The following is a 26,866-nucleotide window of genomic DNA, read 5'->3' as shown; positions in this document are numbered from 1 at the left end:
AATCGTTGGAGGAAGGGAGATTATTCTGGAAGAGTATTATTTGTACTTACCGTATTCTTTCTTTGTCCCAGACAATTACTTCTGGACAATGTTGGAGTCTGTATATTGATCTCAGTAAACCTTGGTCTAAGCCAGTATGGTCATTCTCATGTAGTGTGTGTGTATATATATGTATACAGACACACAGAGTACACGAGAATATATACATATATATATACACACACAGAGTACATGAGAATATATATACACGCACACACAAAATTATGCAGTATGTACTCATATAATAGAAACATCTAAACACATATATGCGTATATATAAATATATCAAAATGTGTTGCTTACAAACACTGCCATCCTTAATAAGGCAATGGGTTTCACAGGACAGCTAGTGCAAACTGGCAAAGCAAAGTACATTTCATTATTTCCATGACTATATAGCAATAAACATACACTGAAAAGATGTTAATGCATGATACTAAAATAGCTTATAATTTCACATAGGAACAGGACTCTGAGTAGTTAAGTATAGTTCACAGTTAATTATCCCAGCGGGATGTAAAATGGTTATAAAACAGATTGGTAAATCTGTTGGATATGCCTTCTTTTTCCAAATATAGTGAAAGATACCAGCTGAAGTATCTCTGTAAAATACAGTGATGAGCCAGATGCACCACTGGTATGAATTTACTGTTATGATTTCTATAAAATTATCTCCCAAAACTTCTTTCCACCATTTTTTACATAACCAATCAGTATGTCTGCATTTTATGTATTTTCATTTGTTGATGTATCTTCTTTATCACCAAATAATGTTGTCACTCTAATTGTCAAGAAATAAAGGTTTTCTATGAAAAAAAATAATTAAAAAATGACAAGACAAAGTATTTCAGCAACTTGAACAGAAATTCATAAATGCATTTCTCTCTTGAAAATGAAACAAAAACGTTGGGGTTTGGGGTATCATAGTGTGGAAGTAGACAATATCAATCAAAATTGTATTTTTTGACTCAATTTTTTTGACAGTAACACATTAATACTTTTCTAGATGTAAAATACTTTCTTTATATATTCTTCATTATTGCTAAAGTTAGGAATATTACATTTGTATCAATAATTCTTTCATTTTATGTGCAACACATACAGAAAGATTATTGACCAAAGTCAAAACATCCAAAGATACAAGAAAAATGTCAGTAATAAATGCATGGAATTCGGAAGCCATGCTGTAATGTTATACAACCATTTGTAAAGAGATTTCATGAATGTTTAATTGCTCCAATAATAAAGTTAAGATCTGTTCATTAAATATCTGTAGCAAACGCCTCTATGTATTAAAGATAAGAGGAATGTAAATACCTGTCACATGTTAATGGGTGATGATGTACCTAACATAGATATATTTGCCATTTGATGCAAAAATTGATTCTTAGGAAGCAAAATCTCAATTCATTTACATAAGGAAGGCAAATGATTCAATTCATGGAGTAGTAACATGCACAACGGCATTGTCTTCTCAGATCCTAGATTTATTAGTGCTCACCTGATACCAGAGAGCGACAATCCAGAAGATGACAAAATCTATTTCTTCTTCCGTGAAAATGCAATTGATGGAGAGCACACTGGAAAAGCCACTCATGCCAGAATAGGGCAGATCTGCAAGGTAAAATGATGACTCCTTCATGTGAGATTGAACACACTTGCCGGACGCTCTGCGAGTGATTTTAGAAACTGCATTTTCTTGCCTGTAAACTATTCAGTATTAACACTGGCGTTGTACTAAAGCAGAGATCATCCCAAGTGAAAAATAGTGAGGGGATAACACACCCAAAGGTATACTACTCAGTTCTCCTCTGTTTGGGGAAGATACAGAAACTACGATGTTTTGTTTAAAAAGTCATGGGCATCTTCTGAGGCTTAGAATGTGTCTGCAAAAGAAAGAATCTTTTACAGGAAATGTGATACTTCCAGGTAGGCCAAAAACATTTGAAGAATTTACTTTTTAAAGGAGTGTTAATACCTTTCCATTCCCACATTAGTGAAAATCTTTAAACAGAGGCAAAGGAAGATTTAACGAAACAGTCGTTTAAGCTTAGCTGTAGAAATGGGCAACCATTCAGAAGACCCTTAATGACTGCAGATTGAATCATTCATCCACACTGATAAACGTCCAAATATTTTTCTGACAGACTTTTAAAAAGATTTCTACAAATGAAATTATATTAATAAATATTGTAGCTTTGGCAACTATGATGTGTGCAGTAAAATTTCATGTTAACCCATAAGCACAATTTCAATTTATCTCCTCAAATCCAGAGGTAGCTCCTTAAAAACCAATTACCCCTTAAGTATGGAGTCCTTGGTGCACTTTATTCATAAGTTTTGCAGCTATACAACTGATCACACTGTTCTGGCATTTTTATCTACTTTGTTCACTTGCAACTTGCGTTTCTACTTTGTTGTTACCCAGATAAGAATAATAAATCCCTTCAGCTTTACCAGGACATGGCAGCCTGGGAGCTCTGGAGCAAAATATTCTGCCTGTCTGTCTTTCTCCAATGTTATATATGTATTACAATATATAAAGAGGGCTGGGGTTTTTTGGTTTTGTTTTTTAAATGATGTGCTACTATGAAATATGTCGCAATACAATGTAAAATAAAAGCAATTCAGAATTAGTGTCTTTGACAACATAATAATGCCTTTGTATGTAGAAGGTGAATTCTTTTCTCTGTTTTCTATAGGCAGCATCTTGTGATTATTTACTGTATTTTCTCTGTACTCTGTTAATACTTCAAACAAAGACTGTTACTAGATATTAATGCAAAATACTTTTGTTATTAGAATGACTTTGGTGGACACAGGAGCCTTGTTAACAAATGGACAACTTTCCTCAAAGCACGTCTGATTTGTTCTGTGCCAGGACCCAATGGCATTGACACACACTTTGATGAACTACGTAAGTGGCAGAAATGGCTTTGAATACAGAAATGTTTTCAGGTATTATCCATAGGAATTTAACTTAGTTTTCTTTTCTGTCTCTTGTTATTATTACAGAGGATGTGTTCCTAATGAACTCAAAAGACCCTAAAAATCCAATAGTCTATGGAGTGTTTACAACTTCCAGGTACAGAACGTATCATTTTACTTGCATGGAAACTTGGGTGGCTGCTTGTTTTAAAGAGGTCTCTTTGTTAAAAATGTTTTTAAAAACCACAAAATTTTCTTAACCTTTGAACTGAGAAGTCAGTGGCAGTAAGAAGTAATGAATTAGGTTTCTTTTCTTATGAGCAATGTACATCATCACTCTGAAGCTAGTCACAAAGACTATCAGTTTCTCAGGCTGTTCTTGCCGTTGAATTGGCTTTTTATAGTGGGGATCAGAATTTGTAGCCCTTTCCACACAGACCTGGAGCAATAACACAAGCATAAATATGCTTGTTTGGGGGCAGGGTAAAATAGAAAATCTGTGGTGTGAGAAATTGGCTACTCAAGGAGATATTAGTAAAAAATACTGCTGAACTCTGGAAAGTTTAACGATCTTTCAAAAGTTCTGTTATTGAATCACATATAACTGTGACTTGAATGTTTTGGTTTCATTGTGCTTTCACCAAGAACAAAATTATACTTCTAGCTTTGGCCTGAGGAAGGTTTGCAGTACTGGTTGCATTGCCACATTTATCTGTGAAGGACAAAAGTTTTAGTTTCTAAACAGAAAGAATGTTTCTAGTGATAACCAGGCATAGAAGAGGGAGATTTACCAGTCCTTACTGTCTTCTGTAAGAAATCTCAAGGTAAGAAACAACACTGAAGTTTGCGTGTGTGCTGCCCAAATGATGGAAGAGACTGCTAAAAAAAATAGGAAAATGCGAAGTGTAGGAAAGAATTGAATAGTCCTCTAGGGACAGCCCTGTTGAAGTTTACTCAAATTGGGGCTTTGGCCTTCTGGGGACAATATGTTTTAAATAGTGGAATAGCAGCCATCTGCTTAGGAAAATGTCTGAGAGATTGTATCAGTTATGCTGAACTTTCACAGGAGGTGAGTTAGGATTGCTCTCAGAGCATGTCAGAGTTTTGATAATCAGCACATGCAATAAATTAGAAAGCAACAAGCTGCTATTCCCATAGCTATTCCACTCGATTAAACCAACTGATAATTTAAAGAACCTGATTTGATTTCTTCTCCCCTCATTTTTAGTAATATCTTCAAGGGGTCAGCAGTGTGTATGTACAGCATGACTGATGTGAGGAGGGTATTTCTTGGTCCCTATGCCCACCGAGATGGCCCAAACTACCAGTGGGTTCCCTACCAAGGGCGAGTGCCATATCCCCGGCCAGGAACTGTAAGTACCGTAAGAAATATAGTAATCTAAAAAGGGAAAACTATGGAAAATATTTTTACACATTACATGGTCCTCGAGCTGAGATCCAGGAAAGAAACTGAAAAATATACTGAAATGGATAGGGTGGCAGAACGGAAAGCTAACAATTCCTCCAGGTCCAAAATGTACTGATTTTCTTGTAAGGTATGAAACTGCATGTCGTGGTTTAACCCCGGCCGGCAGCTAAGCACCACGCAGCCGCTCGCTCACTGCCCCCCCACCCCTGGGATGGGGGAGAGAATCAGGAAAAAAAAACCTCGTGAGTTGAGATAAAGACAGTTTAATAGGACAGAAAGGAACGAAAAACAATAATAATGAAAATAATAATATGACAATAGTAATACTAAAAGAATTAAACTATACAAAGCAAGTGGTGCACAATGCAATTGCTCACCACTCGGTGACCGATGCCCAGTTAGTTCCCGAGCTGCGATCCCCCTCCCAGCCAGCTCCCCCAGTTTATATACTGGGCATGACGTCGTATGGTATGGAATAGCTCTTTGGCCAGTTTGGGTCAGCTGTCCTGGCGGTGTCCCCTCCCAGCTTCTTGTGCCCCTCCAGCCTTCTTGCTGGCTGGGCATGAGAAGCTGAAAAATCCTTGACTTAGTATAAACACTACTTAGCAACAACTGAAAACATCAGTGTGTTATCGACATTATTTTCCTACTAAATCCAAAACACAGCACTATACCAGCTACTAGGAAGAAAATTAACTCTGTCCTAGCCGAAACCAGGACACTGCAATAGCAACTTCATTTGTATTTTAATTTTGGCATTCATATTTAACAACCTTAGCAGAAGTTTGAGCAATGGCTGGAGAACTTTACTGAAAGTCAAATGTTTAATATATTACTCTGCATTATCCTTTCCTTGGAATTTGTCTTTGTTCCAAATATTGGCTGAGCCATTCTTAGTGAGAATGAACAGAAAACAGAGCATCTGCCTGGCTGTTAAGAAACTTTCAGTTGTTCTCAGCATTAAATCTAGTACAGTAAGGCAGATATTTCTGCAATGAATGATAGAGTGACTATAATAATTTCTAACTTCCACTGGCATTTTTTAAAATCTATGCTTCTACCTGTTTCTCTGTTTCTAGTTTATGAATGACTAGAATATCAGTGTATATAAGATATCCATATTTACAACTCCCAACTAATGCCATCACATTCTAGAAATATTTAACTGCCTCAGAAATTACCAGTAGTCTAAGAAGATGGGACATTTATGAAAAAAGTATTAATTGTATACATTGGGGTAGCTGCTTAGCTCGTATAAATCAGCTTGGCCCATTTAAGTTCTGAGATATCATTGCTGAAGATTAAATATATGTGTACAAATGTATACATATAAACATATAAATGTAAATATAAATAACATATCTGTCTATAATATTCTTTTAAAAGTCTCCTTAAATATAAGGCACAAAACAAACCAGGAATAACTTTGATGCTTTCTTTTAAATCATCAGATTTTCTATTTTTGTCTGGTATGTTTTGAAATTGTTCTTTCAAACCTGATCTTTCAACTGATCTCCAACAGGTAGACAATATATATGCTCAGCCTAATGAAAATGACTTCCTAAGTAAAAGAAAACAGTGGCTCCCTGACAGCCAGATTCCTCAGCACTCCTCACTCCCTACGACTGCTAAAGGGATTCCTAATTTTTTCCAGAGTTAAAATACAAGCTCTGCAGCATAGGAGAGGTTTCGTTTCTCATTTGATGCTGAACTTTTTTTTTTTTTTTAATTACTATAGTTAATGCTGATATGTCAGAGGGTTTTTTTGAAGTTGTATTGTTTTACATCCCTGTGGAAAATGTGAATGAGTAGATACTTTTGGTATTTCTTGTATAGCTAATGTCATCTTCTTTTCAGTCTGACAGACTTAATAAGTTAGTGTTCATTATTCTATTTATTTATATTCCTCTTTGATTCCAGTATTGATAACCTTTCTAAACAAAAGCAAATAATAGATATTATGTAAAACTACAGACAAAGAAGAATGTTACATGCTTCCATCACAGAAATAGGCTGAGATAAAGAACTGACTGCTGCACAGTGGCTCTGTTACGTTCATTCCTGAGCCGAGATCGGATGCAGCTCTATTGAGATTGTGAATGCACAACTCAACTATTTGCCCTAGAGACTGGTAACACAGCTCTGCCTGCCTCAGGCCTGTAGGTTATTCCAAGACTTGTCTGAGGGTCTTGAACTGAGATCCATATGGGAGAAGAATAACTTGATCAGATTCCCAAGAACAAGCAGAAAAGCAGGGACCCAAATCCAGCCCCTAAGTGGCTAAGTGACCTAAGCCACCAGATCTTTTGCCAAAGTAGAGAAATACAGTGAAGTTACATATACTTTTTTTTCTGGCTACCCTCTCAGAATGGATTTTACCCTTACAGTTTCAGTATAACATACTAAGACTCACAAAGAAAGTGCAAAGTTGTTCAGATTTTATTGTAAATATTTTTCTTGCCTAAGGGCGAATGTGATCCCAAATTATACAATTCTATGTAGCCCTGCAGTCGCATCATGTAGTGCAAGAGGCCATGCCACTGTAAATGATGTTAATTAAAGAGTGGCTGAGGCCATCAGTTTCTCCTAGCCCACTGCCAGTGACTCTAATCTTGATGTCTACCACTTTGAAAAAGATTTTTTTCCCCTCACAGTTGCTAAAATCATTCTATTGTATTAGTAGGATAAAACTGAATTTTGAAATGAGAGACATTTCTGGCAGAAAAGAAGCTTTTTGTTTCTAAAGTGATAAAATTGGATGTATTTTCAATGGCTATGAAGACCTGTTGAGAATAAAGAAGAAAGGTTTTTGAAGTTCCTTTAGATGTCATAATTGTGGCTTGCTTTTCCAAGAAACGGGGAAAGGGAAGGGAGAAACAAAACCTGAGCTTCTTACAGTGATTCAGTTCCAGATCTCACTGCAGTTAAACAGTGCTGAATTATCTGAGGAATTTAATAGGTGAGGTGCCAGTAAACTTGAGCATCTGGTGACTTGCCCAGTATCAGTAAGGAAAAAGGAAAGATAATGATTCATTTGAAAAGTCAGAAAACTTTGTAAACAATTCTAAATCAGCTTCGCGTTTAACAAAGAAGTTGCCAGGATTTTTACTTTAAGATCTATAGAACTTGTTTTTTTTTTTTAAACTGTTAACAATATTTGAGAAAGGAGGGAGGGTTTTTGTATATACCTCATCTTGAATGAGGTATCTCATCCTGAATTCATATCTGACTTTCTGTGAATTCAGCTACAGAGCTCAAGTTTTCTCTGCTTCATGCTACGAAAAGTCTATCTTCAGTTATGACCAAAGCACTTTTTGTTCCTACCAAAATGTAGCTATTGATCTATTCTGTTGGATTCCCTAACAGGCCAGCTAGGGGATAGCCTAGTTACCTCCTCCTGACTGATCAAACGCCCTGACATAGCATACTGGGGACCAACAATTCGAAGTGGATGTTAAGTGCAAGAGTTCTCTGACTCTACTTGAATCCAAGATCAAGCTCATTTCTCCAAACTTTTTCAGGATATTTGTATTCATGCGTATCTTTCGGCACCCGAAAACTTTCTATTTCCTTGCTATCAGTGGGATTGATTAAGTATATAAACATGAGTTCTGATGAAGCGCCTTGTCAATTAGCTTGACCTAGACCCACTACTATCAAAAGCAGTCCTGTCATTAGCATCAAGGATAATGTCTTTGTTGTGTATCCTGGTTTTGTGACCGTAACATAAGTAAACATGACAGGACTTTGCTGCTCAGGACAACTCTTCTCTTCTCTTCTCTTCTCTTCTCTTCTCTTCTCTTCTCTTCTCTTCTCTTCTCTTCTTTCTCTTCTCTTCTCTTCTCTTCTCTTCTCTTCTCTTCTCTTCTCTTCTCTTTTTTTTTTTTTTTTTCTTTCTCTTCTCTTCTCTTCTCTTCTCTTCTCTTCTCTTCTCTTCTCTTCTCTTCTCTTCTCTCTTCCATCTCTAACTTTATGTGAGTTGACATTCCTCTGCAACCAATTTGGACTATGGATGAGCTAAATCTCACCTACTGATGGTGCCCATTTCACTCCATTGAAAAGGGAGGGAGTTGTAGCAATAAGAGTTTGATTTCATCTCTGTCAGTTTCCTAAAGTGGGGTGGGATGAATGTGAGCCACAGCCTAGTTCAGGTAATGCACTTTAAACTTTAGATATAAAGACACAAAGTTACTGTTATTTTTTTATTCTCAGAAAAGCAAGAGATCCCAGGAGTAGTCTGGCTCTCAGAATTGGGAGTCTCATTTAAACACACAGAATCATGACACTAATTCTAGTTTTATGATGTTTCTGCATAAAATATGTCTTGGTCAGCATTGCTGCAAGTAAAATCCTTTGTTAGAAAATGAGCCAGAAAGTAAATATTCAAGCAATTGAAACACAGCTGAAATTCATTTACTTAAAATTGAAATGAATATTCATTTACTGTTTTTTTCAGTGTTTGCCCAGCTGCAATTAACAATACTTAGTTCTTGTGTAGTGATTTTTATACTTAAAGCTCTTTACATATATTGTCTAATTAATCATTATCTAATTAATCTGAGTAAGTAGTATTGAGCTGTAGTTAGAATATTAATCGAGATGTAAAGCAAACTTAAAATTGAAGTGTAGAATTTTAAACACAATTTTTGAGACAGACAATGTTTTGGCCAATGATTATAAAAAGCCTATCATCTGATTTTCTCTTTGTAATATTTCTGTGCAAGAGAGCAAGAACATATAATAATAAAAAGGCTGAAAAATGTTGACACAATAAAGTAGATGATACCTAACTTGCTTTCTGCTTAGTCTACTCCACATGCATTAATCAAATATTCTCCTTCCCTCTCTTCTTCCCTTCCATACCATGTAATGGAACAGAACGCGAGAATTTGCTTACTAACAAATATGCCAAAAAGGGACAATTTACACTTTACATGTCCATGCTGGAAGCGTCCCTTTGCTGAGTATAACAACTACTCCTTTTGACAACATTGATTTTTTAATTTCATTTCTGATGAATTATTAATAATTTGGATCAAGGTGATAGCAAAGACAATTGATTTCTTCTGCTGAGCATCCTGCAAGGTTTGGATTCTTGGTTAATAAGATGTTGTCCTCTAGGTTTTTAATTTAATTGGAAGATATTCTATAAGTGGATATAAAGGGCAAATTATCTAGGGCATTTTAACACCAGCTGTTTATATTTCAGGTTCAAATGCTGCAAACATCATTATTGTCAACTGGGTTTCAGAGTTTTATATGTCTTAAATAGGTATCTGAACAGATTAGGAGTGGAGGACACCAAGTTCTTTGCTGAATGTCTTGGACTGGTGATTTAATGCCATCGTGGCTCATTTTCTTCATCCATTCAACATTACTAACACACTACTAATTCTTATGTTACAGTAACCTCTAACTGTTCATGAAATACTTACCAATTGTACGGAAGAAATGAGGGCAAATGGTGGTGATTAGTCACAGTCCTCGAGTCTCCCCATGGGTAGGAGAAAGTACATGTGGCAGGTGAAAGTGGAGGAATACTTTTGTGGCTACCAAAGCTGTGGTCTTACCTCTCCTTCCCTTTTCAGCCTCTATTTTTTCCTCACATTGGGAGAATGTGAGGAAAATGTGAAAAGCAGAACCCTCTGCTTTTCACAGATTAGGGGCACAACTGTCTAGCCCACCCATGGCTATATAAGGGGGCAAAGGGACTCTTTACTGTGTTACTTTGTGGCGACCAGATTAAGCCCAAGGGGACACCAACTTTTCTGTTACTGTGCAGTACACAACAGTGAGGAGTTATTTCAGTTCTTTAGGGAGACTCGTCTCACCTAACTGTTCACATGGGCAATATCATCAGCAACACTCACAGGAGTCTTTCTTTAGGATCAATGGAGAGAAAAGAGATACATTTAGGACATGACTCATTTGAGTTGGTTTAGTGTAACAGGATCCATGTTATAGGGACTACATGGATTACACAGGCTTGTTGAGACAAGCAGGAGTTTGAGAAGTCAGTAGAACAGGGAATTGTCCTAGCATTTAAAGATTTGGTTCCTCAGAGAGGAATTGACTTCCAGTCAACTTCTGAAGACAATACTTTGAAATTAAGATGGTGACATAATTAATTAATTTTCTGTTGTACACATAACGAAATACTGAAAATGCTTGTCTCATATTGAATGATTTTAGATAATTCAGGATTTCTTCCTTCTGCCAATTAAAGACTAATACTAATCAGTAAATGACTGAAAATCCTTTTGCACTGCATAGTAGTAAGAAAAATGATGTATGAGGATCATTTACATTCTGTTAACTATATCGATTTAAATCCAAAATGAAAAAAAAATAGACACTTCTAGTGACAGAATTAACTCTTGCTGTCTGTCATGAAAGACTTAGATCCCCTGTCATATTTAATTATAGACTGCAGTAGTTGGGATGGTTGTAATGAAATGGATTTCTAATATGTTTCTAGTGATCGATAATAAAATGTAAAACATTTTCTTTTTTATTTCCAGTGTCCCAGTAAAACATTTGGAGGCTTTGATTCCACCAAGGACCTTCCTGATGAAGTTATAACATTTGCAAGAAGTCATCCAGCCATGTACAACCCGGTATTCCCCATCAACAACCGTCCAATCATGATCAAAACAGACGTGGATTACCAGTTCACACAGATAGTAGTAGATCGAGTAGACGCAGAAGATGGCCAATATGATGTGATGTTCATTGGCACAGGTGAGAAGTCTTGAATCTACACTGTATGCTCCTTCAGGCATTATGGAGACATAGATCAGATCAAATTTCATACTATGAAAGACAGAACGCTGACAGAACAGTGTATACCTGTGAAAATTTGGGGCAAGACTCAAAACTGTGCGTGTGGGGAGGTCTTTGTTACATACATTCACTGTTACAGGTTCAGGCCGTGGCCTGCATAGCTTAATTCTTTAGGAGCTTTGCCAACTGGATTAAGATCAAACCACTCTCTTTTCAACTACTGTTATTAGGGAATTTTATTAGAAATATCTTGCCTTATTAATTATAATTTAGTATTAAAATGAGGGTTTTGAGGTACTCATTTTGAAGTACAGCATAAGAAGTATTAACATGAATGAGGCAAGTATCCAGGTATGGGAAATGTCTTGTGTGCCTTTCAAGTATTTCAAGTATTGCCTTAAGATGCCCAGCACTTTAGCCAGAAGAGTACATCATTTTACTTCAGATGAAGATATCTGGCACATACAAAGTGTTTTAAGAAGAGTTGGTATTCAAATAAAAACTTGATATCCTTTCCAAAGCATTTGCAGAGTCATACAGCTTGGGCATTTTATCAAAAGTGGAAATAAGCACTCAGAAAAGACATCTTTTCCAGAAAGGTAATAATAAGAAATAACAGTGGCCAGAAATTAGCTGATATGCCTTTGCCTAGGTTCAGGGGCTTCAGAACTATGCTGATTAGCAGTTGGTGGATCTGCTTCTTCACCTTTGAAGATTTTCCATTAGTTGACTGGTGTTTCAGTTATGTTGAATAAAAGTATTTTAAACTTCTGTTGAACATAATTGCTAGTAATTAGACATTGGCATCATGAAGTCAAAACAAATCAAACCAAAACCCCACTGTTTCTTTTCAACTTTGGACCAAAAAATATCTGTCTGGCTGTCTGTCTTATAACAGTCCAATTTTTGGCTTGCTTTAAGTACGGTTCTGGTACTCTAGACCTGGAATCAGATTTCCAAAGCAATAAATCTCAAGGTCTCTTTCATGTTGGTGCCTGAAATATATTATGAGTAAACTGAGAGCTGATGAAGCTTTGTGTACCAAACGCAGTGCATGCGTAGCAATTCGGAACATTTACTGCAGGAAATGCAGCTCTGCAGAAAGCGTTCCAGCTCTTTAAAGCTGTGAACCGAGTTATTAGATACCAGTGCTACACTATGTTCTTGCATAAAACATTGAAAAGTAGTTTCATATGATTTTACACAACATGTATATTTTCCATCACACATTAGAGACTTCAATGCCATCTACAACTGGCAGTGTTTTATGCCTTTCAACAAGTCTTCTATGACCTGATTCAGCCCAGAAAAAAAATTAATGGCAAAACTCCCCTTGGCTGCAATGTGAGGGAACAAGCCCTTCAGCATCCAGAGTATGATGCTGAACAAACATAAGGAGCTGATTTATGTCTACATCTTGAGCACAAGAGGTGGCATTTATCTCACCAAAGTTTGGCATTCAGTCTAAGAAAGATGCATTGGCTTCTGCAAGGGAAAGAGATAAGTACTTCCAGAGAGAGATTCATTGTACTTTCTTCGAAACCTCTATTAGAGTAAGATGAATAGTTATGCAGAAGTTCCTGTCTGTTTTCAGACAGTACAGGAAGACTTGCTTAAACCTGAGCTATAGCTTTTAGATAGTTATCATTACGTATAGTTGTTCTTATCTAAATTAGTCAGGCAAAGTCTCCCTCTGAAAGAGCCTCAATGACATCTAGCTCTTACCTTTCAGTTGGGAATTTAGGCACTCACTTAATTCCCTAAACCACTAACATTCAGGTGTGTGGTAAGTGCTCTGGATCTCATCCAACATTGCTGATATTTGTGCCCAAGAACTGTAAAAGTATTGAAAGATTATTACTTGCACTTGCCAAAAGAGATTTCAGCGCCAAAACCTCTGCTTTGTGAGTGCAGAGTGTTATTATTTCTTGAAATATTACTTTTGTCCATAGAAACTGTTCTTTTTCTAGCAGGTTATACCCTCATGCAACAAGAACAGGCATTACACCACCTGTGCTTGGAGCTGGGGCACAAAAGATGCTCCACGCTCCTCTGAGCTCACTATCATTATTGCGGGTTTCAGAATGAGGAAAGGACATCTTCCATGCAGGGGTAAAGGAAAAGAGGCAGAACGGAGGCCCTGCCTGCCTTCTTCCAGAAAGCTGCACTGAGCCGGCTGGTCAAAGTCAAAGGAACCAGAAACAGATACACAATCAGCGTGTATTATATCTTCCCCAAGCAAAGAACAAACCAGGGAGCAGATTAGGGACTCTAGTCACAGTCCAGTTTCCCACTTGATGATCTGAACCTATGACAAAGCCAGAATTAAGCTCTCTGGGGTATGACTGGATTTTTCTGTGCAGGTCTGTCCCATCAGATTAGATACATTTCTCTGTATTTTCCCATTGCTGTTGCAGCAATCTACATTATTCCCACATGCTGCTGAACTTCAATATGTTGAAGAAATACTTTTTTTCCTTTTCATTGAATAACTGATGATAATTGAACACAACAGAATTAATAGCCACCCAGTGTGGTCACATTTTCCTTTCCTGTGGGTGAAATCTTTAGCTGAGCAGTTTCTTTCCCACTGTGATTGTACCAGTGTGTTTCACAATGGAAATAAAATCGTATCGGCATGCTTGAAATTATATCAGAAAAAAACAGGATTTAAGATACGCACTTAATGCATATCCTGAGTGTCTGATGTTTGGGATCATTTGGCACAGTCAAGGTACATCTGTCAGTAAAGCAAATTAATAACAGTAATCTTATCTTACTGAGCAGAGCCTATTGATCCTAAAGGAGAAGCCTGATTCCATTTGTGTGAAATTGTTTGAAATACTACTCTGTAAAACTTGATCTAGAACTCAGATAAAGCCCCACTTTGGTACCTGTGGCCTGACCAGAGTCGCCATAGTGATTAACACAGTGTATCTTTGACCTCAGAGGCTTTCTCGAGCATCAAGAGACTGTAATTGTTGCAGGATCCACTTAAAAGTCAGACCTTTTTTTGAAACAACATTATGTGGGAACTCATGTCTGCTCAATGCCCACTCAGGCTCCACAGTTTCCCTTGTGCTGTTTTATCAAAAATCGCCCTTTATTTCTAGAATATAGCATTTGATGGATTGTGACTGAGGACAGTCATAGTCCAACACAGCATACAGTCATGACACATTGCTACGCTGTTATATTTATTAGATCAGAGTTCTCTTTTTTTTACCCATACAATGTATTTTCCTCAAAACCACAGTCATCAAATTATCAAGATAATTAAGGAAATGAACTCATCCATTAAATTACAAATATAACGAACGTTAAATTATCTGTTGTTCTGAATTACTCTGTTGTAGAAATGTGGATTTTTTTCTTCTTGTTTTAAAGTTTATATTGCATTCGTTCTGTATTGTTCTCAATATTTCTTGAATTAAATATGTTCAATTAGTAGCAGTAACCATAATGAAAACCACTTCCAAAACAACTTATCTAGTGTATTTTACTAGCTTAGTTTGTACATGTAGCTGCCTAAATAAAAAGAAAGTTGTGCTTTGCTTTGTTGTTGTTGTTGTTGTTTTAAGAAAGAACTGTTTTTTCTTTTTTAAAAAAGAATCTATGAATTTGTGACTAATGAAAGAAAACAGATGTAGATATTTTGTGGAAAAAAAATCACTTCTTTCTAAACTTAAAAAAATATGTACTTAGAAACCAACATCTGCTTAAAGGGGAGCAGACGGAAAAATGAAAATCTCAGTTCTACAGGATATTCTAGGATTTCTAGAATATGTTAAACCAAATTCATATAAAGAAGTTGAAATACCAGAATTTTCTCATGAAATCAATAGCCTTTAAGTTAGTCACCTTATAAAAACATTTTCAACCTGTGTAATCCATTTGTTTCAATTTTATGTGTATTTTCAATATAGAAGTGGTGAGTTGTCATCTTTTTAATCAGAAGTTTCATCTAATACACACAAATACATATACATACAAAATATGTTTTGATTTTGTGTAATTGATGGTTAATTCTTGTTTTGAGAATGTTGACCTTTATAGTTCTGTTACTTTGAGAATTTTATCCATGTAAAATGCCTTATATTTTCCTAAACTATTACTGCTATAGAATGTGCAACATGAAAGGTCCTCAGGGACGTAGTTGTTATTGCTATGATACATTTACAGGGCACTACACTTGGCTGCTTAAAAAGAGAAGTCACATGCAGAGTGTTTCCATTTCAGGGAGTCTGCCGTGATGTGTACCAACCTAGAAATGATTCTTTTTTGTTCCCTGAAAATTCTGTTCATGGAAACAAACAAATAAATCACAGATGCAGAAGCTGTAAAACAGAAATGGTCTTAAGTCTCAACCATATTCACAAAACCAAAGGCTGTAGCTCTGGAATTTCAAGTGTTGGCCTTGTTCATGTTAAAGCCAATTGCAAAACTCCAAGAATGTAAATGGATATAGTATTAAAATGCTGGCACACACCTATTTCTAAACAGAAGATGCAAGTTGTACTGCTTTTTACCCCTCAGCAAAGACCAGTATCTAACACACAGAGAAATATAGATGCCTTAAGGGGCTTATACATCTTAGGTACTTTGTTTGACACGGGGAAGATCGCATGTACTTAAGAGATCTAACAGCTTCATCTGTCTAACAGCATTTGCCCAGATGTTTTTATATCCATACTGAGCCTTCTGAGAGCATCTTCACATGCATTTTAAGAATGACAAACATCATATTCAAAATGGACAATAAAACATGCCTGGGTAAATTTAGTGCATTTCCTCCCTCAATTAAATTACTGAAACATCTGTCATTTTATACTGTCACTTAAATAGCAGTTCAGTCCTTTTCATTCTTTAATAACTATAGTAGTATTTATCTTCTTTGTTGCGTTTTGATAATTGAAAGACTTCAGTGAAATGTCCTACTGAAATTCAGTGTTTCTCTAGGTTATTTTAAATAGCAGTTGGTATTTTGAACAATGCGTGCTCAAAGATATGTAGCTTCACAATCTTTATATGTGAAATAATTACCTACTACAAGAAACTCTGGCTGCTCTGAAACTGAAGTATGCATCTTAAGCACCTGAAAACTTTTTTTTTTTTTTTTCCTTTTCAAGATATTGGAACAGTTCTTAAAGTGGTTTCAATTCCTAAGGAGACTTGGCATGAATTAGAGGAAGTCTTGCTGGAAGAAATGACAGTCTTTCGGGTAAGTGCGGCTACATTTCAAGTGTCAGGTTGTAGATTTCTCTGTGGACAGCTGCAAACTAAACTTCTTGCAGTCTAGCCAAGGAATAGCCTGGCATACCCCTCTAATTAGCTTGTCATTTAGAGACCCAGACACTAGTCAAAATAAACCTTGAAACTTTCAGTGCTAGCTGGAGGTTAATGATAAAAGAAATGGCATTCTGGGCTCTTGTTTTGTGGTTTAAAAAGTAAATTAGTATCCCTGAATCTTACAGCTATTACATGCTGTAGTTAAATACATATCTGTGAAAGTGTGGGAATAATGCCTGTCTGTTTTCTCCCACAGAGATATGCAATACATGAATTTTATAGTTGCATCAACTCTTAACACTATTCAGACTATCAGCATAACGTAACTAGGAAGATACTTTAGGACAAACAGTGATCCGCACAGATTTCTTATGCCTAATAATCTGAGAAACAAAGAAAGTGTTTATATTTTCAAAGGTGACTTTAGGGTCTCATTTTCATGCTTTGACACAAGACACCATAAACACCCCCTAATCTTCAGTCCTTTTTTGTGAAAATCAATCTTTTCCATTTTTCCTATCATCTGAGCCACCTAAAAAATAAGGCATCCCATAGGCACTCCTGCAAGTTGAGGCTGAGTAAACCTTTCAAACACTTTCCAGACAGAACCCAGGGATGTCTTGTGTTTTGTACACAACAACGAATCATTTACATTCCCCACGTTATTCTTTTTGTCAGTGCTGTTTTATGGCACCGTTTCACAGGCCCCAGGCTTTTGGGGGGTTGATACCTAGCTGGGAGGGTGAGGTTAATCTGACAGCGTGAAGATGATGCTTGCGTGCTCGGAGAGCCCCACGTTGCATGATCTCACTCTAGATGTGCTGACAAGGGCTCTGCTCAAAACCTGCCACAGGGGCCCAGCCACCATGTCCTCACCACACTCACTTGCCATCCCTTTATCTTTGGTTTCAGAACAGACACAACATATCGAAACAGAGCTTGTATATCTTTTTATTATTATTTTCAATATTATTTTTATTTTTTTCTTATGGGCAATCTTGCCTTTGTTGGTACCAGTCTTGCACAGAAACCGCTGTTTTGAGTGCAAGATACTACTGAAAAATGGGTATCTGTTTCTGCAATCCATGGTTTTTCTGAGGGCAGAAATGTGGGGTTTTTTCTTTCTTTTTTTTAACAGAAAAATAAAGTAGAAACTATGAGGAGAAAATGAGACAAGTAATTTGTGGCTCCCAGCTTTTTTTCTTTTTTATACACGCAAAAGTCATTACATTAATGCAGGGTAATTTGGCAATTGTTGATAATGTATGAGTATCTTCCCTAAATCAAGTAGAATTGCCAAGTTAAAGGAGATCAGAGAAATATAAAAGTGAAACAAAGAAAATAAATGGAGTGAAAGTTTTATTTTAGAAAGACTTTACAGAAGTGGAATGGTTAATGGCAAATTCAAATCTGGTATTTTACTTTACATGTGTACTTATTCGTTACACAAAAGAATTTTGGTGTTCTGATTTACTTGCAAGCTCATTTATCTCCTTTGGCGTGTATTTAAGCCTTAAAGATGGCATTAATGTACTTCACTGGAATAAGCAGAATTTGTATGCATAAGATATGCATCTTTCAATAGGGAATTTACAATAGATTTTACATGCACCTTAACCAAATGTAAGTTTTATTTAGCTACTAAAGAGTCTATGTGCATCATAAACAACGTATTTTCATGCTTAAACTGCAATGTGCTGCATACAATGCCTTTCATTTATAATTCCACGAAACTGAAAGTCTTCCATATCTGTTACATTGGTAACAAATGCCTCTTTTAACCCCATTTGTGCAATATTTCTCTGAACAGCTGAACAAACAAACTAATGAGTTCAATTTTCATTCAAATGTTACACTTAATTGATGCTTTCTAATATAAGGTCTATTAACCCATTTGTAAAGGCAAATCCACATGCTTAACATGCACTGACCCATATCAAATTCTCTCAGGATAAGCAAGTTGAAAGCTACACAAGTGTTAAAGCTTAATAAGGACTTTATTAATGTACATAACTAAAAGTATGATGTGTGGGATCAATAGGAGATATTTACATGAAATAAAGTTCATACAGAATTGACTTGCACACTTTGTAACCAAATTATGCCACTTCTACTCTCAGGATTAAAATTCATTCCAGCAGCTGGGCCTAAAAGGTGTAACAGTCTTTTAGTCAGATCTAAACATACTTATTCTGTTAAATATTGCCTACAGTCTCTCAGGTAAGAAAGCAGATACTGGTTTGACATCTGCTTGCTATGGATAAGCATAATTAAGAGTAGACTTAGCTAGGAGAACAATAACTCTCCTAGTAATGCATTTGGTTGATTAAATAACGGGTATTCCAGGGTGCAAAAAACCTCTTGCCAGTTTTAGTTCTGTGTTCTGCAAATATGAGTAACTTCTTTGTACGTGAATATTGTGGTGCGGTCAACAAGATTATGCTTGGGATTAAGGCTTGTTCTTATGAATAAAATTTCACAGGCATGGGTTTTTCACCTTGATATGCTTAAAACATGTTGCTCATTTCAGTGTTATCACCTTTAATATATAGTATCTACATATTTTGATACAGCTATTATTATTTTCATATTACCTGGGAGGTTCTTTAAATGTAGTTTTAATATTAAGTGTAGAAATTAATTTCAAGATGTGAAACTAGTAACAAAGTAATCACAATGAAACTGTAATAATAATGGAAAATGATATGTCTACAATCAACATAGCAATCAAAGATGCACCTCAATATGTATATGCATTTTAATTCACTTACAGCTAGAAACTATTCCACTGCAAAAGACAACAAGAAGCATTATTACTAAGGAGTGTCTAGTTTAATTTCAGGGTTTCTAGGTTGGGCAAATAGCATTCTAGCAGAATTTTTATGTTTATAGAGCTCATTTTATATTTTAACTCTTTTTTTTCCCTAGGAACCCACTGTTATTTCAGCAATGAAGATTTCCACAAAACAGGTACTATGTGCACAAACTTTAAATCACTTTTAAATATTTATTGGTCTCTGTCTTTTAGGGACAGTAACTTGGCAGTCAGTAGAGACATATTAATTACAGCAGCAGCATCCCATCCCTTTACATAAACATCAGTAGTTTCTCAGGAAAATGTGACATGCAAAGGAGAAAGGAAAAGTCTAGTTTGTGTTACTTACTTGTAAGGTGGAAACTAAACACAGACTAACCAGCTGTCTGGAGGCTCTCTAGAAAAAAATAATTCCACATTATGGAATGTTCTCATGACAGAGAAACTGCTCAAAAGGAGTGGCCAAACTTGGTCCCTTGCTTTAATGGGACTAGTTCTAGTCTCTGTAGAAAATAGTCTAGTACAAAATGCAGATAGTGGAAGCAAAGACTGGAAATGAGACATCCTTCTGTCTTTCTGTCCAATGCCCATTCCATTCCTGGATGTGCACCATTCAACTTTAACAAAGAGGGTAGATCTGATTTAGTCCAAATTTTCCATGACCTTCTGGTTCAGTGACATGGTTAGGATATGGGTTCCAGACTCCAGAATTTATATTTCCTACTTTCTGTTGAGTGCACTAATAACTAACTTCTTAAAGAAAAGATAAGTATTATAGCCTTCGTTGTAGACCAGACCATAACTAAAATGAACTGGACTTCTTGATGTATGAAGGTAAAGTTTTGTCTGATTTACAGTGAAGATGATTCCTGCATTTCTGAGCAAATATGGGCAATTATTATTAGGTTTCTTTGTGAAGCAGCTGATGAATTATCTAGTTGTGCAAAGAACGTTGAGTTGCAGTCTGGGAGTGAAGTGGGTATTAGGGGCCTATCTTCCAGTTCTGCCTGGAATTAGGTAGATGGATCCCAGCCACTGTCACTTCCTGGCTCAGAAGTCTGAGACATAAAATTTAGTGTCAAATTTAACATAATAAAACTTTTTTTTTCTTTTTCATATTTGTGTTGATTTGGAGCCTAATTCAGTACATACAAGCCACTTGTTCACACTCATTAACTTTTCCATTCATGTCATTGTCAGTAAAGAGAAGATTTGGTATTACTTCCAGGACTGGGTGCACTAAAAATTGTGTGTGTTATAAATAAGATTTAGTTAATTCATCTACCTCACTCTATATATTATTAAACAGAAGCTGAATTCATTCTGTAATGGACAGAGCCCAATATTATGTTTGAAATGCTGCATATTTAACTCAGAATTCACTATATTTAGGAAAGGTGTCTGAAAACATTCATGTATTTGACAGAAAACATTTTGTTTGGGGACACTCTTCTGACATAGTTTACCACCTAAAACAACAAAAATGGCAAGACAAAAAAAAAAGTACTGTTGAATACTGGGATATTTAAACACAAACCTGTCAAGTTGTATATATGTTCACATCATACCAAAATGCTCTGCTTTGGATTATTTTTATAAGTACATTCCCTTAGAGCAGCCAATCATATTTGATAATGGACCATGCATTTTCATACAACTTCTTCTTCAAAGCATCTTTAGTTATTCAGGAGAGATGACAATTTTCCCTGAGTCTTTTGAAAACAAATTTACACTGCTAAAATTGTCTAAAGCTAAAAAAGAGCATAAAACACAAGTTATTCAGGCAGAGTTAAGCTTGTGAAAAATCAACCAGCCTCGGGCTAAAAATGACAGAATCATGATACAGTATGACAAGCTTTTGGCACTGTGTCTCTGTATCAAGTAAGTATATGGCAACATGTTTCCATTTTATATTTATGATTTAAAAATACAGTAGTTTTATAACACTTTACTCGTGTTCTGATAAGCAGGGCGTTTTTCATATAAACAGCACAATAATTCTATGCATTGTAGAAAGCAGGAGCGTGAAATGTAAACAGTAAAACCAACATGTCCTATTGAATAACTTTAAAGCAATCACTTCATTTTATTTTTTCACTAACAATTCTTTCATCCAATTATAAAAACATGGTATGGGGAGTTTCTCCTTATTTTTGAATGTTTTACTACTCTGGTTGTTCAAAGCTACCTCTTTTGCCATTGTGCCAATATGATAAGTTACACAGGACTCTTCTTCCTAAAGACCAAAATCTACAAATTCTTCAGGAGCAGAACATAGATTAAGTTTTAAATTACATAAAACTCTAGGGCTCCCATGTCTCTCTATGAATATGAATTTGGCCCTTGAGCAAGAGTGACTTTGAGCAAGGAAATTTAACCTTTATGTGCAAAACTAAGCCTTGATACAGTCCTTCTCAACTCTACTGTCTTTAATTTACAGGAATTATATTTATATTTTCTCACTGAAGCTATGTATTCCTCCTAATTGGGTTCAGAGCCCTGGGCTTATGTAACCTTATCACCTAAACAACTTATGCATGGTTAGCAATAGACAAACCTTCAGAGGACAGCATCCTAGAGCCACTGTAACACCCTGCAACTGCCTAAATTCACAATTCTGTGGGAGCCAGGCTTCCAGGGAGCCCCTGGCTGCCACGTAGCCCTGAGCCTGTCAGCCCTAGCCCTGCCAGGTGGGGCTCCATAATTTTCCCTTGATTTAAAAATGTGGAAGCAGGCCAAAAAGTCAGGCCTGGCTTTCAATCAAAGGTGATGTTTTGTGGAGCAAGCTCTCATCTTTTTCTCAGTCAGGTTTGTGATCCTCTGTTTCAAAAATGCATTGGATTTCTGGGAAGATGGGGAAAAAACAAGGGGATCCTTGGCTGATACAGGCCATCTCCTTGTCTGGTGAACTGCTGCAAAAAGCTTTTGTTTCTCCTCCATAAGATTCTCAACCAAAGGCAGGGCAGAGACCTTAGGAAAGACCTTAGTGAATACTTGCATAGTACTGTTCACGAAGTACTGAATTTTATTCAGAGATTGCCATTTCTGTCCATAGTGAGCATATAGAAAGGACCAGCTCAAAATGGATATGTCACTTAGCCCCCTGAACTGTTCTGCATCAGTTACTTTTCAAGACATAAAAATAAATTAAATGGGATTTGAACCTCATGCTCCCTAAAGTTGCTTTAAAAATTGTGTTCTTCTTTTTAAGCATTACATTTTTTCATCTCTTTTTTTTTTTTTTTAATTGCAAATGGAAAATTCTCGGTTATCTCTTTGTCCAACTTCTAGGGAAAGACTGCATTTTGGGCAGCACCGTGGGGCAAACAGAAACCACTGGATTGCTTAAAATGTTAGTCTCCTCAGCTTTTCTGGAGCTCTGATACTTCTGCAAGAATTTTTAGAGGGCAAATTTTTTTTTTCCCCCCTCTGGTTTGATCTGATAATCAGTTGATTTATTAAATTAACATCCTCTTGGGAGAGACTCTTTGCCCAAAAGGCAGTTTGACTGTGTATGGCAAAGTAAGGTCAGACCATTGATGCAAATCATTCTATTACTATTTTCTGAATTTCATACTGCCTGGATTTATATATTATTAGTGTCCAGAATAATGATCACCAGCTGGAGTCTAAAACCATGATCAGAAGAGCAGCAAACAGGGCAGCAGCCTTCAGGCTGCGCAGCACCTGAAACACATGCTGTAGTTCACTGACTGAACTTTATGAACTTATCTACAAGGAATAGAGTCTTTAAGTAACCCTATTTTGGCCTCACTTTTTTTTTTTTTCCTTATGTGTTTCTGGTCATTCTTTAATTCTAAAGACATTTATTAGAAATCAGGGAGGGTTTTTGACAAAATGAAATTGGTTACAGAGGTACATGGGAAACCATTACACCATTCTTCTTTATTTTCCCATGTGCATTCTCTGGGTTGATTTTTATATTAGTTGCACCACACGTTGCTACATGCTTATATAGATATTAATGCCCCAATTACATAGGACTCAGATCAATACCATCTGGACATTTAAGATACTTAACTGAAGCTCTAATTTGACCTATGCTGCCTCCATAATCAGTAAAGAGAAACGGCATCCCTTGAGAAATGGTTAGGTCACCTAAGATTTGAATTGCTGCTCTTTTTACTGCAGAACGTACCCCTAAGCTGGGTACTTGATTAAGTGACTTAAGTTAGAGAGAATCAGCTTATCATGTCTGCTGCCTGTCATCTGCTTCTCAAGGATACAACACTAACTGGGGACTGGTATGTACAGTCAAGGCTTTGTGTAGAGCTCTCTGTGGTCAGAGGTTTTTGCCCAGAGAATGTGGGTTTACAACCCAGCTATGGCACTATAATAGATGGAAGCAGCTGCTTAGAAAGGGCTTAGTTTTCAATTTACCAGTGAATTTTCCTTTGAGTGCTTTCCTTGTCATATTTTCCTTGAGAAAATACTGGTGTTTATATAAATGCACGGGATGTTTCTGTTACAATTAATATGTCTGTATAAACTGCCCAGCTGCTGGCTCTGAAAGAAGTTAACGTAACACCTTTTAGGAGTGTTTTTGGTTTTGCTGTCTCCTGGTATCCAGTGCTCATCATTTCTAGTAGGTAGGTGGTGACCTCAGCCACCTTCCATCCTCAAATTCCCTGGAAATGGTACCTCTGGGACATCACAATGCAGGAGATAAGAATTTTGATAGCATTTCTTGAAATCCTATTTTTCACACCAGCTTTATGTTTTCTAAGAAAGAAAAATGAATACAAATTTGTATTTTCTTGGTGGGATTGCTTGGAGTGGGACCGCTTGGAGTGGGACCTTAAAAAGAAATGTATTAATTGCTCTACCATGGGTGCTGGGTGACAAAGTTTAAGCTTTTGATAACAAAGCGTCAGTGTTTCCAAAACAGAAGGATTATGCCATTTAATTTTTGTTTATCTATTTATTTTGTTTTCACCTAATTTTGCATCTCAGAGGGAACTGTATTTACTTACTACACTCATACCTGTTTTCTTTGTGAATTAGTGCTAAGCTGAAATATCTCTGTTTGGACTTTCACGTGGGATCAGTAGTTCAGTTTCCTTATGTCCCTCTGAGAACCAACTTCCCTAATGGACCACATGAATTTGGTATCAGAGAGGAAATTGAGAGAGACGAGATATTCTGTTATGATGCCATACAACGCTGTAGTTCATTTTGTGTGCATGTTTTTTTATTTACTTCGTGGCTTCTCTCTGCACTTGAACTACATCCTCCACTCAACACTGTTTTTTATCCAAAATAAAGTAAGCCATCTCCCCTCATTAAAGATATGTTTCAATTAGAGTATGTGACCTATAGAAAAGAGTATGAAGCATCAGAATTATCAGACATGCAAAAAAGTGCATGCGTGGCAGCACTTCCAAGCTGAAATATCTTAGCATCAGTCTGAAATAACTTGCGTTAGGTTTCCTCACATACATACACAAATCAAGGTCATATATAGGAAATTTACGTTAAAGTGGTTTTTCTTTTTCTTTAAATTCAAAAGCATATTCTCCATTGTGTTCTGTCCCTGATTGTAGTGCTTTCCCAGTGCAGGGATCTGAATACAAAAGAAAAAATGGAAGAGTACTTTAATTTTTCTTACTGTTTAGAGAAGCCACCGAGAGCTTCATACAAAAATCAAAGTTTTTCCTATTTGATTTTTTTTATCCTGAGGACAATTCTCTTCTCATTCCTTTAGTGTACATCAGGATCATGATCCTTTATTGTATTTGTAATGGTCCTAACATATTATTATATGACTTTTTTTTATGCTTTCCTAGCGAAAAACTGCTAATTTGCAATTTTTTTAAATTTTTTTTTTTTTTTTAAACTTTTCTAACAGCAACAGCTCTACATTGGCTCAGCCACTGGAGTTTCACAGCTTCCTTTACACCGCTGTGATGTGTATGGAAAAGCATGTGCTGAGTGTTGCCTTGCAAGAGACCCTTACTGTGCCTGGGATGGTTCATCTTGCTCACGTTACTTCCCCACTGCTAAGAGGTAGGGACAGTTTCAGATATCTGCATGGTTTGCTATTTGTTTTAACTGATGGTCTCAATATGACCAGAGGGCTTTGGAGATTTTTCATGGGATGGTTAACTGGAGCCCTTTCTCTTCCAAAGAAAACATAATTGTGGGAGTTACAAGCAATATGAAGTCTTGGTTGATTTAAAGTGAACACTGCTACTTCTTGGGTTGGCTTAAAAAGCTGTTGTAAGAAAACATTCAGAAAAGAGTTGTCTCTGAAATGGATTCATAACTTTATATTCAGCAACAAACAGCAAAAAGAAAAAATTCCTTTTCTCTAACATGAGGAGGGGGCTTGATATTAAAATAAAAGAACTACTTGCCCAAGTAAATTATCATGCATTTTCATGAATTCTAATTCAAAGGAAATATTTATAAAGTGTTTGGACATGAATGGAAATTTATTGTTTAGTGATATATAACATTATTGTTATTATTCAAAAGTATGACTTGTATATGTTGATGTATGTCTAAATGCTACCAGATCAGAACAATCACTACTTTACATTCACTCTGCGCTGATGCTAAAGGCTTTGCCATGCAAAGGTTAAGGAAAAACAGACTCTGCAAGTGAAAAATACCATTTTTATTAAAAAATTTACAAGTCCTAGCTGCCTGATTTCAAAATTTAAAATAATATTTTCTTTGCCTGCCTTTATCTCTGAAATTCTTTCTCTTAAAGTATATAAGCTAGTTACTGAACAGCTCTTAGCTACTGAAGTAGAAATTGGGAATAACTGAATTGATAATCGCTTGCAAATAAGAACAGATATTGGTGTAGTGTTGAGATGCCATGATAAATTGGCTAAAATGATAAAAAAGTGCTCACATTAAATCGAATATGCCAAACATCTCACACTTCTAAAGAAACAAGGAGTCCAAGGGTTTATATGCATAAGGAGCCTTTATCTTTATTTTAAAATTAGTAGCAAATACTTAGTTGACAATGTAGGGATTCCAAATTCCAGATTTGGATTGGTTGTTGCAGGAGATGAAATGTGGTAAAGGGTGGGAAGTAGCATTTGTGTCACAGACTCTTCAGATGGAGGGGATTAAAATTTTGAGGTTTGCATTACAATGTATCCTAAACAAATACTGATGACAAAAAAAAAGCTGCTTATGGAACATCAGGTTCTATTTTTGTACCAGGAAACAGACTTAATCTGAGACAAGCTTTTTGTGAAATTCTTTAGAAAAGAATTAAAAAGGAGAAACTGAACCCATCCCAAAAGAAGAACTGGTCAAATTTTCTCAGCTGCATGGGCTAAATCCAAATTTGCGGTGGGAGCACGGCAGTTTCTGTGTAGGAGCAGGAGGAAAGAGAGGAGAGGGAACAGTGAAGTTTTCAAGGAGAGTCTAAGAGATTGATTTGATCTGAAAGTTTTGAGTTAGAAGTCAGTGTGGTTGAGTACTGCCTCTGAGTTGAAGGAGTCAGTAAGGTCAGGAATCACTGAATCACTCTTCTCTGCAACCTCCCTACTAATCTTTGTCCCTGAACCTCATCCTTTCTCAGCATTCACTAGCACCCT

General features: G+C 36.3%; 1 protein-coding gene across 2 annotated transcripts in view; it reads left to right on the top strand.

Moving 5' to 3' along the window:
• SEMA3A (semaphorin 3A) overlaps positions 1–26,866 on the top strand; it is a 170,172-nt gene that overhangs the window by 131,685 nt on the left and 11,621 nt on the right. For both annotated transcript variants that reach the window (XM_050890696.1, XM_050890707.1), the window contains 8 exons: positions 1,518–1,660; positions 2,842–2,956; positions 3,055–3,124; positions 4,196–4,340; positions 10,918–11,137; positions 16,309–16,400; positions 19,397–19,438; positions 25,153–25,310. In XM_050890696.1, coding sequence (XP_050746653.1) covers positions 1,518–1,660; positions 2,842–2,956; positions 3,055–3,124; positions 4,196–4,340; positions 10,918–11,137; positions 16,309–16,400; positions 19,397–19,438; positions 25,153–25,310 — 985 coding nt within the window. The remainder of the gene's footprint in view (positions 1–1,517; positions 1,661–2,841; positions 2,957–3,054; positions 3,125–4,195; positions 4,341–10,917; positions 11,138–16,308; positions 16,401–19,396; positions 19,439–25,152; positions 25,311–26,866) is intronic.

The sequence above is a fragment of the Gymnogyps californianus genome, chromosome 1 (genome assembly GCF_018139145.2).
Source record: "Gymnogyps californianus isolate 813 chromosome 1, ASM1813914v2, whole genome shotgun sequence".
NCBI lineage: Eukaryota > Metazoa > Chordata > Aves > Accipitriformes > Cathartidae > Gymnogyps > Gymnogyps californianus.
The sequence above is the reverse complement of the archived record's forward strand: the minus strand, read 5'-3'. Positions and strand labels throughout refer to the sequence as shown.